Source organism: Desmodus rotundus, chromosome 2 (assembly GCF_022682495.2).
Source record: "Desmodus rotundus isolate HL8 chromosome 2, HLdesRot8A.1, whole genome shotgun sequence".
NCBI classification, from domain to species: Eukaryota; Metazoa; Chordata; class Mammalia; order Chiroptera; family Phyllostomidae; genus Desmodus; species Desmodus rotundus.
Genome location: NC_071388.1, coordinates 98,468,959 through 98,488,151, shown reverse-complemented (window position 1 = coordinate 98,488,151; position 19,193 = coordinate 98,468,959). Strand labels below are relative to the sequence as shown.

The window sequence follows — 19,193 nt, the reverse complement described above, 5'->3', positions numbered from 1 at the left end:
CCTGCTGTTTATTCCTTCCAGTGTATTATTTATTTCAGATATTGCATACTTTATTTTTTGACTGTTCCTCTTTTGTGGTTTCTATATTTTTTTTCATGTGTTGAGTATCTTTACAATCAATCCTTTGAATTGTATATGTGATAAATTGCTTGCCACTATTTAATTTATCTCTTCTTATGGAGAATTCTCTTGTTCTTTCATTTGGGGCCTGTTTCTTTGTCTTCCCTTTGTGGTCGCCTCTTTGTGTTTGTTTCTATGTACTAAGTGGATCTGCAAAGACTTCGTTGCAAGTCTATATCAGACACTGCATGTTACTGGCCCGGGGCAATCTGTTTGGAGCAATTAGTGATCCATAGCTTGTGGGTCCCTCTGCTGGACCTGACTGCATGCAGAAAGAACAAAGCAGTACACCAGGTCAGCTTTTACCACTACCAGGCCTGGGGAGGATCAGTTAAAGATTTAAAGCTCCCAGAGATCCACCTCTGCCTACAGGCTTTCTGTTAGGCTTAATCATATAAAGTGCCTCCAGCTGTATTCCTTAACAGCCAGGTTTAAGCTCCACGGGGTGGGGCAAGAGGGATTCCTACAGATGAGGCTTTTGCTTCCGCTCAGGCTGATGCTGCATGGATGGCAGTGCTCTGCCCAAGAAAGATGGCTTCTGCAGTGTGGGGAATGACACAGACAGGGATCCCAGTGGATGACCTTCAGGTCTCTCCCCTGAGCCACCAACCCCAGGCTCTCTCCTCATGTGGCTCCAGTCTGCTCTGCTCTTCCTCTTTGGGGCCCCGGGTAAGTGGCTGCAAGTGAAATTTTGTGCATTGGTCCTTTAAGAGGCTCTATGCATCTCTAGTCATCTCTCCCATGGCCAACAGAAGCTCTGCTGCTTTGCACATACAGATTTCATTTGGTTTATTTTCCTGGTTGTGGTGCTCTAGGTTTGGGAGCCCAGCTGAGGTAGATCCCACACTTCTCAGGGGGACCTCTCTGCACCACTGAATATCCCTGCAGAACTTCAGCTGCCACCCATGGCAGCCCTCTCATGCCTCCACACTTTCTACCAGTCCACTTGTGGTTGTATGGTTTCTTCTGTAAGTCCTTGGTTATTAGGATTCTCTACAGCTAGTTTTCAGTTGGTTATTCAGGATGATTTTTTAATAATTCAGTTGTACTTCCAGTTTGGTCCTTTGAAGAGGTTAGTGTAGCTTCCACCTACACTGCCGCCAACTTGGATCCTCTAAAATGAGGATTATCAGGAGATTTCTACAGAGAAACTTTGCAGGTCAAAACAGTGGAGGATGAAACATCCAAAGTGATAAAAAGCAAAGCCCTACAATCAAGATTACTCAGCAAAGCAATCATTTAGAATGGTTTTAGCAATGATTTAGCAATCATTTAGAGAGAGAAAGATTTTCCCAGACAAGAAAAAGCTAAAGGAGTTCATCACCATTGAGCCAGTATTATAAGAAATGCCAATGGGTCTTCTTTAAGTAGAAAAGAAAATATAAAAAATATTAACAAGAAAATAGGAAATAAAGAAATTCTCACTGACAAAGACACAGTAAAATTGGTGGATCAACCAACTATAAAACTAGTTGAAATGTTAAAGGGCAAAGCAGGAAGATCATGCATAATTTAGTCTAAGAAAACAATACTAAATTAAAAGATACATACACACAAAAAAGAAATTTTAAAAATAAATACACAAATGTGGAAAGGGTGAATAAAAATTGTAGTCATTTTAGAATGTGTCTCTGGGCCCTCTGTATGTCCTCCTTGGAGAAGTGTCTGTTCAGGCCCTTTGCCCATTTTTTAATTGCATTGTTTGTCTTCCTGGTGTGGAGTCATGTGAGTTCTTAATATATTTTGGAGATCAAATACTTGTCTGAGGTATCATTGGCAAATATATTTTTCCATATGGTTGGTTCCTTTTTCATTTTGCAGATGTTTTCTTTAGCCATGCAGAAGCTTTTTAAATTGATTAAATCCCATTTTTTAAAAGAATGTATATATATATTTTAAATATAAATATATTTATAATATATTTATTAAATATATTATATATATAATATATTTATTATATATATTATATATTATATATATAATATATATAAATATATAATATATTAATATATTATATTATTATATTAATATATTAATTATAATATTATATATATTATTAATATATATTATTATATATAATATTATATATAATATATGATATTATATATTAATATATATTAATATATAATATATATTATATATAATATATTATATATTAATATATATTAATATATAATAATATATTAATATAATATATATTATATATTTATATATATTAATAAATATATTAAATATATTTATTACATTAAAATATAAATATATTTTAAATATAAATATATATATATATTTAAAAGAATGAATATATATATATATATATATATATATATTCCTTTTAGAGAGAGGGGAAGGAAAGGAGAAAGAGAGGGAGTGAAACATCAATATGTGGTTGCTTCTCGCGTGCCCCCTACTGGGGACTTGGTCCACAACCCAGGCATGTACCCTGACTAGGAATGCAACCAGTGACCCTTTGGTTTGCAGGCTCGCATTCAATCCACTGAGCTACACCAGCCAGGGTGCCATTTGTTTCTTTCCTTTATGTCCCTTGCTCTAGGGGACATATTGATGAAAATATTCCGGTGTGGGATATCTGAGATTTTCCTGCTTATGTTCTCCTCTAGGACTTTTACGGTGTTGTGACTTAGAATGTGAGAGGTGGGGTTGGGTAGGGCAGGGGAGAGGATTGGGGGGAAAATAGGGAAAACTGTAATTGAAAAACAATATAAAAAAAGAATGTGTTTGACTGAAGGAACCATCAACTTAAAATAGCCTGTTATAAACATAGCTTAGTATATATGAAGCATATGGTTAACACAAATGAAAATGCTAGGAGAGATATTCAAGATATAAAGAAAAAGGAATCCAAACATAGCACTCTAGAAAGTCATCAACATACAAGATGTGAGTGGAAGAGAATAAAAAAGAAAAAAACTACAAAAGTAATTGAAAACAGTAAAATGGTGATTCTACATACCTATCAATAAGTACTTTAAGTGTAAATAAACTAAATGTTCCAGTCAAAGGCATAGGGTAGTTGAATGAATAAAAAAATAAGAACTGCCTACAAAGATCCACCTCAGATAGAAAGACACAACTAAACTTAAAGTAAAGCGCTGGGGAAAGGTATTTCATGCAAATGGAAATAAAAAAATGCTGGGGTGACTATACTTACATATGACAAAATAGACTTTAAAACAAGAACTGCAACAAGAGACAAAAAAGGGCATTTCATAATGATAATGGAATCAATCCAACTAAAGGGTATAACTCTTGTAAACATCTACATACTCTATGTAGAAGCACCTAAATATATAAAGCAAATATCAATGGATATAAAGGGATCAATTGACAGTAATACAGTCATAATAGTGACTTAACACCCCATTGACATCATATAGTACATCCTTCAGACAGAAAATTAATGAAGAAACAGTAGCTTTAAATTACACATTAGACCACATCAAATTAATTAATATTACTAGAATATTTCACCCAAAAGCAGCAGAGTATACATTATTTCATATGCTCATGAAGCATTTTCCAGGATAGACCACATGTTAGGCCACAAAACAAGTCTCAATACATTAAAAAAGACTGAAAGCATATCAAGTATCTTTTATGACCACAATGATATGAAACTAGATCAATTACAAGAAAAAAACTGAAAAACACACAAACATGTAAAGGCTAAATAATATGCAACTAGAAAATAAATGGTAAACAGTAATCAAGGAGAAAAATAAAAAAAATATCTTTAGACAAATGAAAATATGATCCAAAAATCTATGGTACACAGCCAAAGTAGTTCTAAGAGGTAAATTTAGACCAATGTAGGACTACCCCAAGAAAGCATTCAAAAAGGTAAATTTATAGCAATTCAGTCCTACCTTTAAAAAATCTAACCTTATACTTAAAAGAACTAGATAAAATTAAAAACAAAGCCCAAAGTGAGTAGAGGGAAGGAAACAATAACAATCAGAGTAGAAATAAACAAAATAGAGTCTTAAAAAACAACAGAAAAGATCAATGAAACCAAGAGCTGGTCTTTAAAAAGATAAACAAAATTGATGAACCTTTATCCAGGCTCACCAAGAAAAAATGTGAGATGGCCCAATCAAAGAAAATCAGAAAATTAAAGCATAGAAGTGACAACCAACACCAGAGAAATATAAAGGATAATAAGAAAATACTACAAACAATTGTAAGCTTTCAAATTGGATACCCTGGAAAAAATGGCTAAATTTCTACAAATAGAAATTTCCAAGGAATTGAGAACAAACAGAAAATCTGAACAAAACTAAAAGTACTAATAAAATTGAATCAATTATCAAAAAATTCCCAACAACCAACCAAAACCCCTGGATCAGATGGTTTCACAGGTGAATTTTACCAAACATTCAAAGAACAATTAATACCTATTATTCTTAAATTATTACAAAAAATTGAAGGGGAGGTAAGGCTCTCAAACTCTTTTTATGAGGCTAGTATCGCCCTCTTAACAAAACCAGACATAAACAATACAAAAAAATTATAGGCCAATAATGTTGATGAACATAGATGTAAAAATCCTCAACAAAATATTAGCAAACCAAATTCAACAATACTTTTAAAAGATCATGCACCATAATCAAGTGGGATTTATTCCCAAGATGCAAAGCTGTTTAAATATCTTCAAAGCAGTTAATGTGTTATACCACACACAAAAAATGAAGGATAAAAACCATATGTTCATATTGATAGATGCAGAAAAAGCATTTGACAAAATCTAGCATCCATTCATGACAAAAACTCAACAAAGTGGGAATAGATGAAACACATCTCAACATAATAAAGGCCTTATATAACACCACCACAGCTAACAGGAGACTCAATGGTGAAAAGCTGAAAGCTTTTTCTTTAAGATGAGGAATGAGAGAAGGATGTCCACTTTCACCATTTTTATTCAACATGGTATTGGAAGTCCTACTCACAGCAATTAGACAAGGAAAAAAAAGGGCATTGGAATTGGAAAGGAAGAAGTGAAACCTTCATTATGTACAGATGACATGATTCTACATATAAAGAATCCTGAAGATTCTACCAGAAAACTAATGGAACTAATAATTCTAATTCATTAAAGTAGCAGGATACAAAATTAGTATTTAGAAACTGGTTGCATTTTTATACACTGGTAATGAATTATTTGGAAAAGAAATTAAGAAAACCATTTCATTTATAATTGCATCAAAAAGAATAAATAAAGTACTTAGGGATAAGTTTTATCAAGGAGGTAAGAGCCCTGTACTCAGAAAAGACACCAAAGAAAGAAATTAAAGAAGATACAAATAAATGGAAGGCTATACTGGGCTCATGGTGAGGAAGAATTGACATCATTAAAAATTCCATACTACTCAAAGAAATCTACAGGTTTCAATGCAATCCCTATTTAAGTACCAATGGATTTTTCACATAACCAGAAAAAAAACCCTAAAATTTATATGGAAACACAAAAGACTCCAAAAAGCCAAGCAATGTCAAGAGAGACAAAGTTGGCAGTATCATGCTACCTAATATCAAACTGTACTACAAGGGTATAGCAATCAAAACAGCATGGTATTGGCATGAAAAAAAAAACCACATAGATCAGTGGAACAGGATAGAGACCCAAGAAATAAACACATGCCTATGTGGTCAAATACTGTATTTTGCCATGTATAATGTGCACTCACGTTTTTGGTCCAAACTTTCAGGAAAAAATCTTTCATCTTAATTCAATTATTTACTTATATTTAGAAACAAAACCAATTATCATATTCCACAGTATTATTTTGCATACATATTGTTATTGTTTTCTAGAGCTGCACTTTTAATGCATAAACATAAATAAAAGAATTAAAACATATAGATATACAATTAGAACTACCTGTATATAATGGGTATCCTTATTTTCCCCTAAAAAATTTGGGTAAAAAAAGTACACATCATACATGGCAAAATACAGTAATCTATCAAAAGGAAAGCAAGAATATTTAATGGGGTAAAGACTATCTTTTTAATACAGTGTTGGAAAATCTGGAGAGATACATGCAAAACAATAAAACTGGACCATTTTCTTAAAACCATGTACAAGAATAAATTTAAAATGAATTGATTTAAATGTGAGAACTAAAACCATAAATAAAAGATAGGCAGTAAGCTCTTGATATCACACTTAGTAATATTTTGGCGGATATATCTCCTTGGGAAGGGAAAGAAAAGAAAAAGAATAAACAAATGGGATTACATCAAATTAAAAGGTTTTTGCACAGCAAAGGAAACCATCAACAAAACGAAAAGACAACCTACTGGAAGAAGATATTTGCCAATGACTCATCAATAAATAGTTAATATCCAAAACATATAGGGAATTTATACAATGAAACACACACACACGCACACACAATCCAATTGAAAAATGGGCAGAAGTCCTGAGTAGACATCTCTCCAAAGAGGACAAAGATGGCCAATAGACATATGAAAAGATAAGATGCTCAACATCACTAGTCATTAGGGAAATGCAAGTTAAAATCACAGTGAGGTATTACTTCACACTTGTCAGAATGACAATCATCAATAAATCAACAACATGTTGGCAAGAATGTAGAGAAAAGGGAACCCTCGGGCAGTTTTGGTGGGAATGCAAACTGATGAAACCACCATAAAAACCAGTAAGGATGATCCTCAAAAAATTAAAAGTAGAGCTATCATATGACCCAGGAACTCCACTGCTGGGTATTTATCCAAAGAAATCTAGAACACTATGTTTACTGCAGCATTATTTACAATAGCGAAGATATGGAAGCAACCTAAGTGTTCATCCATAGATCACTGACATAGGAGAAGTTGTACATATATACAATGGAATATTATTCAGCCATAAAAAGAATGAAATCTAACCATTTGTGACAACATGGCTAGACCTTGAGGATATTATGCTAAGTGAAATAAGTCAGGCAGAGAAAGACAAATACCAAATGATTTCACTTACATGTGGAGTCTAAAAACCTACCAACCAACCAAACAGAAACAAACATAGATAAAGAGAACAAATTGATGGTAGAGGTGTATAGGACATGGATCTAAAAGGTAAAAGGATTAAGAAATACAAATTGCCAGTAATAAAAACATCACAGAGATGCAAAGTATAGTACAGGAAATATAGCCAATAAAATTGTAATAACTATGTATGGTGTTAGATGGGCAATAGATTTATTGAGGTGATCACTTTATAAGTTACATAAATACCTAATCACTGTTTTACACCTCAACCTGATATAATGTTTAATATAAACTGTAATTAAAAAAAACATACTTCAACAAAAACAATGTAAGAATAATCTTTTAAAAAGATAAAGGCCTCTCCTTTTCTTCCCCAGAGAAGATTTGCTTATACTCCAGAGTAAAGATGTGGTCTCTCCCAGATGAGAGGATAGGCGGGATCAGTAGCAGACCTATTTTCATTCCTGAGTTTTTTAAACTCAGAGTTCTTCTTTTGTAATACCACTGCATGTGCAGGTACCATCTGTTCCTCAACATGTTACTCTGTTGGGTCTGAGGCTCAGGGAACTGATGCAAGATGTTGCTCTAGCTGTTGTTTTGCTTTCAATAGTTAACTATCTTTGTTCCTTACCCAGAGGCCAGTTTTCTGTCTACACACACACACACACACACACACACACACACAAGTGTGGCGGGCAACTGGCTTATAAGAGGTGAATAATCTCAGACACTACGCAGTTTCTGATTTAAATAGTTGCCCCTTGGTAAATTCTTCAAAAGAGTAGAACAATCAATAAACATGAGAAAATAGTGCTACTCAGCTAGCTAAACTTTATTTCACTGATCCTTGGGACTTACTTGTTCTCTTAGTTTAGACTTAGGCAGACTAGGATATTGGGGCAGCAAAGTAGTTTCCAAAGATTTTTAAAATAATAATTGTGATTGTCTTTACCTTTTCCCCTTTCTTTGACATCTAATATGCATGTATTTAAATGTTGTCACAAAGCCATTATACTGGGGCACTATTCAAATTATAATCTGCTTCATAAGGAGGCTGAGGCACTCAAGGTCAGTCTGCTTGGGGGCTGAGTTTGACCAAAAAGGTGGAATTAATAAATTCTAACAAGAAAAAAATGGTACAGACCTGGAATAATCAATTAGAAGTATTCCCCAAAAAATGATAATACAAAAAATGTCATATATATCACAAATTAAAAAGCTAAGGTCTTCTGGAGAAGCCATAAATAACCAAAACTGACTTACTTGGTAATTCATAAAGATGCCCAAGAGCAAACACCCTGACTGGTCTCATTACATCTTACACAATGAAAATAAAATACCAAATTCATTATTTATATAGTGTCTGTGGTTTTTCTTTCTTTAATTTTTTCTTTTTCTCACACATAAATTCTGTTTTTGTATTTGTTACATAAGATCAACCTATTATTGCTTCACTTAGTATTCAAGTAAATAACATGGTAATAATTAACTATGTGTTCAAGTTATTCTTTAACAGATGCTAATAAAGTACTGTTCTTTCTAGCCCTGGCATACCCCACTATCTTGTGTTGTTTCTCTAGATCCTAGATAAATAATTCATTTATTAAAACTCAAATTATCCTATCTTGAATACGTCATGTGTATCCTACTCTGAACATAAAAGATACATTTTATATGTACTAATACATTTAACCCTCTCAACATCTTATCCTCATTTTACAGATAAGGAAACAAAGCACAGAAATTTAAGTAACTTTCCTAAGATCCCACAATTAGAAAGAAGCAGAAAGAGGATTTGAATCCCAAAGAATCTGACTCTAGCATTCAAAATGAAACACAAGGAGAAAAACAATAGAAATACAAACAAAACCAACAAAAAGGTGTACGTGTAGGAGTATACAAACAAGTTGTAAGTGTAGTAACATCCTAACAACTTGCTAACATTAAAAGTGGAAATACTATCACAAGTTTGACATCAAGAAAGAACAAATAATCATAGTTTATGTTTAAATGATTATTTTTCTTATACCATTTTTATCTAATAAAAATCCAGGTAAGGGCTTCTTTCTATATTTAAGTATTTTAAAGGAAATATCTAAATATATCAAACATGTTAGATAAATGATAACAATTAGAAAGAATGTTTAGCTACTTACATTCCATATGCTGAGTTTACAGCAAGACTAGTAATCTGTTGAGGGGGTTCACCATCCACCCACACCAACTGAATAACGAGTTCTGCTTGATACCCTGGAGGCATCCGCACTGGCCGTGTCTTAACACTAGGAAAAGGAGAAAAAGTAATTCTGTTAATACAGTTTAAATAACTATGTTTATGCTTATCTTCATAATTTACATAGAACTTCCTACAGAAATATACAACACCAGGCATGAAGGACATTATGCAGGTGGACAATGTCTTCTAGATTTCTCAAAATACAACAAGCTACTTGTGGTTGCTTAGTCTTTTCTTTAAGTAGCTGTTTTGTCAGTCAGGCCCACGACTTCCACTGGTCTTTATCACTTTCTTTTTTTTTCTTTGGGAATAGTCTTTTTAATTATTATTTTTCTTATGAAATATTTGTTATCTATTTTAAAGTTAAAATGCATAAAAATAAAAAAGAATAACTATTAATCTACTACTCATTGTACGATCCTGCTCTCTCCCTTTAAATTTGCTCCACCTGCACCCTTCTCTATTCTAGTTAATAGTAACTCTTATTTTTCCAGTTATTCAGTTAAAAAAAAAAAGCCTTAAAATCATTCTTGACTGATACCCTTCTCTCATACCTCACGGCCAATAAATTATCAAATAAATGCTGATGGTGTTATCTTAAAAATATATTTAGAATATTATCCCCTTTTATTTCCTTACTGCTAATATCCTAATTACATTTGACAAATAAAAATACTGACTATCCATTAATACATGAATTTCAAATAAACAATAAATAAGATTTTTTTTACTGTATGTATGTCCCATGCAATATTTGGGATATGCTGAAACTAAAAAATGCTCATTGTTTATCTGAAATTCAGATTTAAATGAATGTTCTTTATTTTTAATTGCTAAATCTGCAAGCCCTCGACATCATCTCTAGTTAGGCGCAAACATCCTCCTTACTGGTCTCCTGGCTTCTACTCTTTTTCATCTCAAAATCCATTTTCAACATAGCCACCAAAACTGATCAATTTAAAATTCACTTCTCTCTTCAAAACCCTATAATGACTCCCCATTTAATTAGGAATAAAAGTCAATGTCACTAGTGCCTATCTGACTTCATCTCCTAACTACCTTCTCCACTAACCTTGCTCCCTTTGTTAAGGCCTTTGCTCTAGCTGTTCCTTCTGCCTAGAACACTTTTCCATCATGTATTCTTCAGCTAACTCCCTTATCTACTTTTTGTTCGAATCTCACCCTCTTAGTGAGAGATAGGGTAACTACCCATTTTACATACTAGGAAGTACAAAGGCAAAAAAAAAAAGTCAATAATTGCACAAATATGTGTATTTTGATAAAAATTGTAACTTTGCTAAAAATGAAGACTTGGCTTGTTCAAATGCTTATTTATCAGCTAATGTATATGGTAATCTAAATCCAGCAAAGGAAAAGTGATTTAGGGACCGATGCTAACATACAATTTATCAAAGCATAGATTATATGCAACTCAAAAACCACTTGTAATATAATGTAATTCACAGAATAATATTCTTAGATCAGTTCTGCTACTTGGTTCTTAGGACCTTACTATATACATAATATAGGACTATCCTGATTTTTTTTCACTTTGATTCTCTTGATTATCCTTAAGATTTTTCAAGTCAACATTAAATTCTTTTATTATGCTTTAATGTATTGCTTACTTCATCTCCATGACCAAATTTTTATTGTTTTAACTGTTTTTCTCTTATCTCTACCTTTTATTTTTTAAAAATTTTATATAAAAATATTTAGATCACTGGAAGACCCACACTTTAATGATAGGTCATGTTAGTTAGTAAACAGTACTTTCTTGAGCTTTGCTGAGCTTTTTGTTCTGTTTCTGGTTTTCATTTTAATAGAAATCAATTAAATGAAGCAAAGTGCTACGAAGGGAAAATTAAATATATAGCATTAAAACATTATGATGTTTTCCATTTGCTGAAATTTTATGATGATGTTTCCTCTTCGTGGATTTTTCTCCCTGTAAATCCTGCTTTTATTTGCATTTTGTACTAAACAGGAAAATTTTTTTGGAGGAAAAATGATGATTACAAAAGAATAGCAACTGCTAATTGTGTGGTAAACAGATTTTGCTTCTAAAAATCTTATCTTTAAATTTTCCATAAGTGTTTTCATAAGAAGTGCCTAAAGTTCCTTTAAGTAGCAGATTCAGATATTTTTATATGAGATTAGTAAAAATTCTTTGCTTAGGCCCAGTTCTCCAACCAGCTAATACAAACAACCAGCTAATACATTTCGTTTGATGATGAAGAAGCAGTGAGTAATGATTTAAGGAAAGTACATTTTTTTATATTTGCTTATTAAAAAGCATGAAAATAATACAATAAATATTACTATGGGCTTGACTAACTTTAAGTTTTCTTTGAGTATGACACTAAAGTTTATTTAGATATACTGAGAGAACATAGTTTACTACCAAATAGCATCAGCTAAAAAAGAGAAAGACATATACAGTATCCTACCAAACAAGAGAGAAAAATTCTTTTTTCTAATATAGTATTATGACAGTAGATAATAAACTTGGTTTCTTTTCAATTCTAAGAAGGCTAAAGAAATTCCCTTAACATACATTTCCATTTTGGAAGTAACAAGTAAGTAGCCATGTTTGTGTCTGGACAAAAGTTTTCCCATTTTATCATAGCCATGTTTTCTTTAGAGTCTTTCTGGGAAGGAAATATAGGAATTAGCAAGTGAAGGATGAAAATACTGTGTCCTCTTCAGGGATATTCAAAGATAACACCAGGTACCAAAGATAACAAAGATAACACCCTATGGGAGATTGTAGATCACTTAACAACAACTTAATAAGAGAGAAGGATGATTTTATTTGGCACAGTTTAAAATAATTGTATGATTAATATGTAAAATTGTTTTAAAATGTGGTAGCAACTCTTACTTGAGGCACGGGATACTGTCCTTTGTTACTCCCTCACTAGACACAGTGTTGGTGCTCCCAGAAAGACTCCTTGAAGAAGGAAGCTGAGATGAGAGATCTGGAAATGGAGGACTTGTTTCTGGTTCTGGGGTAATAATGTCTTCAACATCATACTGAAGTCGAACCTCTAATGACTTAAAAAGAACAAGTTTAAATTAATCTAAGTCATGATAACAAATAATCACATTAAAATAGTTGATAGTTTTGGTAAGCATTATTTTTTTCTGATTAATAAGTTCAATTTCTATTTATAGTAAAGCTGAGATATCCCAAACTGAATTAAATAATTATAAGAAATATTAAATAGCACTCACAAAAAGTGTGAAATACTTTTTAATTCTCCAGAATTTTAAGAAAAATGCCTACCAGTGGAGATAAAGTATTTATATAATAAATATTCCTTAAGATAAAGTATAAATTACAATTCCATATATAATAAAATAAAGGTAAATATTGGTCATGTTTACTCCAGTGGAAAAGATTAAACTGATGTGTGTATGTGGTTCTTTGAGTACAATTGTCTCCATTTTCTCCCCACCACTCTCCCCCCACCCCTCCCACCCCCACCTTTCACCCAAAATTCATAAATTGTTATTTGTATAAGACTTTTAATTTAAAAAAAGCTTCCTTTAATTTTGACTTCAACTCAGTAATTATTTTCCAAAATAAATTTCATATTTCTATATATTTGTTTCATTAGCCTAGCTCTTCCTTATTTAATTTCATTAGCTTGGTCAGAGTTACTTAATGAAAAAAATATGGTAATTTATATTAAAATAAAAATGTGATCCCAAAATCTCTTTTTAAAACTAAAATGTTTTTAATTTAGGTAATTTATTATTGCATTTAATGCTTTATTAAAATAGATTTTAAAACAAACATTTGCTTTACAATGTAAAAATCAGCATTTTTGATATTGAAAATAATGGTTTACACAAATGTCATATGAGGTGGTAAAAATAGCAATGTTATCAAAATGATTGTCATAATTATTTTAAAATTTATAAAAAACCTCCAGTGACAAAAATAATTGTTAATTATTGGATGCTTACTATACTTTGACACTATGTTAATAATTTTATATAATAATCATCATAATAACCCTATAAAATTGATACTTCCACTTCTAGTTTATTATTACCTTCCATTTCATTTACATGGGAAATTATATAGATGATGAAATTAAACCTTACCCAGGTCTACTATTGACTAATAGAGTCTGTGACTTGCTCAGAGTCACATAGGTATTCACTGGTAAAGCCAGAGTTAAAATAAAACCTAGGCTTATCTGACTCCAAAGCCTGGAGTTTTAACTAATATACTTGAAAATGGTAATACTTTAGTTGTTGAGGTAAAAAACGTTATGTACATGCCTGGAGTAGATAGATAATCTTTATAGGCCTTTAGTAGACAATCTCTATTTTCTGATAAAATGGTAAAATGGCCTGGGTAGAGAAGGTCCATTACCTATAGGTGTCTTAAGTTAGATTTTATTTATTTCATGAGAGTGTCATTATTTTAAATAAGTTATTTCATAAGTTTAAAAATTAAGATTAGGTAAATCAACCCCATAATTATTTCCACTCTATAAAAAATGTTAATATATAGGAAATCATTAAAAATAATCTTATTATAATTGAGACAATCAAATTGACAAAAAAGATACATTTAAAAAATTAATAAAGGTATAGAACACAGCCTGAATTAATTGGAAATTTATACATAAAATAAATCAATAACAAATCTGTATAAAACCTATAGGCATAATGCATCCCATTTAATAATGCCAAGGTTTTACAGAAAACTGTATTTTGTCATTTTAAGTCAAACTTTTAAAAATGTTATACTATATAAGAAGTCTAATTAAAAATCCTATAAATTGGATTATTAGCCACAGACTGCAGTGTTAATGGTTTAAAACCATACCCAGTATTAACCGAAATATATGAAATTGCTTTCCTTTAATTAAGTGTAAAGTTTAAATTTTGAATGACTTACCACTATTTCTGTTGTTACTTCATGTTTGCTGAATTTATAAATTATGACATATGCAGAGACTCCTGAAACGCAAAATATTCTGCTCTCTGGACACCAGTAAATCATCTGAATGGCATATGGATCTTCCTCTACAATTTCACATGTTTGTTTTCCTTCTCCTATCTTCTGTTTTTCAAACACTTTTGAAGTTTTTAGCTTGTACAGCATCTGTAGAGTTACTATAAGATATTGAAGGCTAATTACTTTCTAATTTGAACTCAATTCTTTTTTTGAACTTAATTCTTAAATGTTGTTGAAGTTTTTTTCAATATATTTATTAAAAGACAAAAGTAAAACATCTAGATAAAATAAATTATATTTTAACTAGTAAGCATTCAATGTCATGCTTTTTTATCAGTACAGTTTTCTTGAAGGAAGACTACAAGGAAAAATAAACATTTATTGAACATACACTATATACCAAGGAATCTGTAGATCCTTTGTATGCACAGTCTCATGTTATCCTTAGAACAAGTCCAGTGAGCCCTGACTGGTGTGGCTCAGTTATTTGGGTGTCATCCCACAAAGTAAAAGGTTCCCAGTTCCATTTTTGGTTAGGGTACATGCCTGGGTTTTAGGTTCAGTCCCCGATTGACATTTCTCACTCACATCAATGTTTACTCTCTCCCTTTCTCCCTCCTCCCGTCCCCCCTCTCTAAAAATAAATAAATACAATCTTTTTTTAAAAAGTCCCATGAAGTATTATCCTCATTTATTCAACAGAAACACAGGAGTTCAGTAAGTTTACGATGGAAATACTGAACCTAATTCTAAGGGAGGCCCCTCAACTTTTTCCCTAATTTTCCTCTTGGATTACTAGATGAGAAATTGATAGTATTCTTAGAGGGTGTACTCCTCTCAACAAATTTTTAGACACTCTTTCAGATGAGAAACACTTATAATATACAAGCCAGCAATACTGGGAATCCAATATGCTGTAATTATGTTAGGAAGAATCTTTTCTGAATGGCTGTGTTATGAAAGAGTGAGTTACAATTTTAGGAAACCCTGGGTTTGTGAATTTCCAGGAATATTTATTTGGGAAGAATCTTTTCCAAATGGCTAGGTGTTAGGAAATGGTCAGTTATAATTTTAGTTAACTCTGGGTTTGTGAAATTTCAGAAATGTTTATTTGGGAGAATATTCTTCCATTTTAGACCCTGACAATGACTTGTCTATGAGAAAGCTCTAATTAAGGCAAAGGATTCCTGAGAAAAATTCTAAAAATTTGGGAGTTCTTGCCAAAAGTGTATGATCTGAATCTAATCATGAGAAACATGAGTAGAACTGAAATTGGAGGTTTTACAAAATAAGTCAGCTGAACTCATCATGAATGTCTTTTTCATGAAATAAAAACTTGGGAACTGTTCCAGATTAAATAAAACTCAAAAGATATGATAACTAAATGCCATAAATGAGCCTAGATTTTCTTTTCTTATAAAAGATATTATTGGAACAATTGGCAAAAACTGAAAAAAATCTGGAGGTTAGATAATAGTTTTGTATAAATATTAATCTCCTGACCTTAATAACTATAATTTATGTAAAAGGATGTATTTGTAGGAAATACACATTAAGTATTCAAGGGCATTCAGTCTCAGAGGAGCAGCATATTTGCAACTTACTCTTGAGTGGTTACAAAAAGTTATGTGTATATGTAAATATATAGAGGAGCAAGAAAAGTGAATACTAATGGGATAAAGACATTTTTCCAATACCACAGAGTTAGGAGGTAAAAGGACATTCCTTGAACAGAGCTAATCTGACAAAGTTTGGTTCTTTTTCCAATGCACTTTGCCTTTACAATTTGCCTTTTATAAATATAATGGTTGGTGGTAAAAAGTGACTTCAGTCCAGTTTATATTATAGAAGTACAGTAGAGATAGTTTAAATTGATCTAATAATATAGGAAATGGGTTTTTGTAACACAACCATGCACATATGCTGAAAATGTAAATGAAATGTTAATTGTCTAAACTAAAAAGTGGTAATTGGCTGGGAGTATATTAACCAAGTGTTTTCTGTTATAAAAGGAGGAAGTTAAAACTTACTTGCAGAAGCATCCCAAAATTTTATTGATCCATCTGCATGACTAGGCAAAAAACAAATTAGATAAATTAAAGTATATTAAATAAAAAATTATCATTCTAAAAGTGTAAAACTTGGGGTAATGTTAAATTCAATTAAAAAGTACTGTTCCAATGAAAACAAGTATACACTAAGTCATTTCTAAGCACAATAGTTTAAATATAAAATAATACAGTAAAATCTAAACTTAAAAGAGAACAATAATTACTTAAATTTTACTCTAGGATTTTATTTTGTAATAGAGAGCAATTAAAACCTACCTATTGGAAAAAACAATACTTTTAATGTAAAATTGTTTACACTAAATAAAAAGATACCCAAGGCAATTTAGATATTAAAATAATTTTGCAATGAATATCATGGAGAAATTAAAATCAAGCTTCAAATTACAAAAATCAAATCCTTAAACCTATCTAGAGTTTTATCATTATTTGGTAATAACATAATGGTAGTTCTATAAGAACTCACTAAAAAAATAAAATTGGATAAAATACTTCCCAATACATTTTCTGAGGCAGCTTTATTTTCAATCAAAACCAGAAAAAAACATTACAAGAAAATTACAAACCAATATTCTTTGAGCATGGGCATAAAAACTGTCAACAAAATATTAGCAAATCAAAGGAAGATTCTGTCATTCATACACATCATAACTAGGTGGGATTTATCTCAGGGATGTAAGGCCAGTTAAAATTAAAAAAACTCAATCATCATATTGTAATTTACCATACTGAAAGATTAAATACCACATGATCATCTCAATAAATGAAGAATAAACAGTTGACAAAAATTTACCATCCATTCATGAAAAATAAAACCTCAACAATCTAGGAACAGGAAACTTCTTAAATCTGCTAATGGGCATCTAGGAACAACCTACAGATTCCACATGTAAGTGAAATCATACAGTATCTGTCTTTCTCTGTCTGACTTATTTCCCTTAACATATTATTCTTTAGGTCCATCTATGTTGCTGCAAATGGCAAGATTTCATTGTTTCGTATGGAGGAGTAATATTCCATTGTTTATATGTGCTACATGGTCTTTATCCATTAATCTATTGATAGGCACCTAGGTTGCTTCCATATCTTGGCTATTATAAATAATGCTGCAATGAACATAGGGGTGCTATATATCTTCCCAAATTATTGTTTTCATTTTTGGGATAAATATGCAGAAGTGGAGTTGCTGGATCACATATATGATAGTTCTAGCTTTAATTTTTGAAAAATATCCATACTGTTTTCCATAGTAGCTCACTAATTTACAATCCCTTTTCTCAACATCTTTGCCAGCCCTTATTGACAATCTTTTTATAATAGCTATTCTGACAGATATGAAGTGATATCTTATTATAGTTTTGATTTGAATTTGATGATTAGTGGTGATGAGCATCTTTTCATGTGTCTGTTGGTCATCTGTGAGTCTTCTTTGCAGAAATGTCTATTCAGGTCCTCTGTATTTTTTTTAATTGTTTTTTTTTCTGTTGAGTTGTATGAGTTCTTCACATACTTTTGATATTAATCCATTATCAGATATAACACTTTATTCTTTTTTTTTCTTTTTTCCTCTGACTCTATAATTTCCTATTACCTATCTACTGGTTCACTGATTCTTTCTTCTGATTAAGTCTGAAGTTGAACCTTACTAGTATATTTTTCAATTCAGTTATTCTTCTACTCCAAAATGTCTTTTTCTTTATTATAGTTTTTATCTCTTTGTTTTCATTTTGCTCATGCTTTATTTTTTAAATTTTGTTTATTTGTTTATCTGTATTCTTAGTGCCCTGAGCTTTTTAAAGACAATTATTTTGAATTGTTTGTTAGGTTATTCACAGATCTCTATTTCTTAATAGGACTAGAGATTAATTTCTGTAAGTCTATTTTGTCCCTTTAATTATTTATTTATTTGTGTGCCTTGTTATTTCTTGTTGGGAATTTGTCATTTGAAAATAAAACTACTGCTTATGAACTGGCTTTGTACAGGGGAAGACCTTCACCAATCTGCCTAAGTAGAAATCTTTGGGCCTCAAACCTTTAATGGAGATGTATCTCCTCTGGGCCTCTGTATGGAATTTCCCTATTAAAGAGGTTTGCTGGTTTTCTCCATGAGCTTGTAGTCTCATGCTCCCACTATTGTCTATCTTTAGTACTGCAGGTTTTGGGGGAAGTTCAACAACTGTTGAGTTCTGTTTTGCTCTCTGCATCTCCCAGGCATCCAAGTTCCATCATCACTCAGGTTCAGGTGAGACAGAAACTAATCTCTTGGGAAGCCCCCTGAAAAGCAGGAATATTTGATGTACATTCTTCTCCTCTCTTTCCCTCCAATGAGAGAAAGTGCAAGTTGAGCTTTCCTCCTGAACACAAGCTATGCCAATTTTCTGGAGGGGCTGACGTAGTCAAAGTGAAATTAAATGGCTATTTAAACCCATTTCAATTTGGCTGTTCTTGGCTTTAAGCTTGCCTCGGTACAACTTTTTACTGGTTCCTCAACCATATATTGTTACATCAGCTGTGGGAGAACAGCATCTGTTCTGATATCTTGCCAATGTCATTCTCCACCAAATTTTTATAGAGTATTTTTCAATTACTTTTCTCTCAACCTCACTGTACTCTTTTACGTGAAGTAGGGCCATAATTTTCAATCCACTCTGCCAAGCTGTGAATTTGAATTAGAGTATTTAGAGCATTTGCACTTAACTTAATCATTGATGTGTTAGGGCTTTAGTCTGTCACTTTTTTCTTTCCTGTTTTTTCCTGCCTTCCTATGGGTTAA

The 19,193-nt window shown here is 31.8% G+C and overlaps 1 protein-coding gene across 4 annotated transcripts in view; it reads right to left on the bottom strand.

Annotated features, from left to right (window-relative positions):
* Positions 1–19,193, bottom strand: part of STXBP5L (syntaxin binding protein 5L) — a 352,782-nt gene that overhangs the window by 131,103 nt on the left and 202,486 nt on the right. For all 4 annotated transcript variants that reach the window (XM_045185997.3, XM_045185998.3, XM_045185999.3 and 1 more), the window contains 4 exons: positions 16,382–16,422; positions 14,292–14,509; positions 12,255–12,427; positions 9,291–9,416 (listed from right to left, as the gene is read on the bottom strand). In XM_045185997.3, coding sequence (XP_045041932.2) covers positions 9,291–9,416; positions 12,255–12,427; positions 14,292–14,509; positions 16,382–16,422 — 558 coding nt within the window. The remainder of the gene's footprint in view (positions 1–9,290; positions 9,417–12,254; positions 12,428–14,291; positions 14,510–16,381; positions 16,423–19,193) is intronic.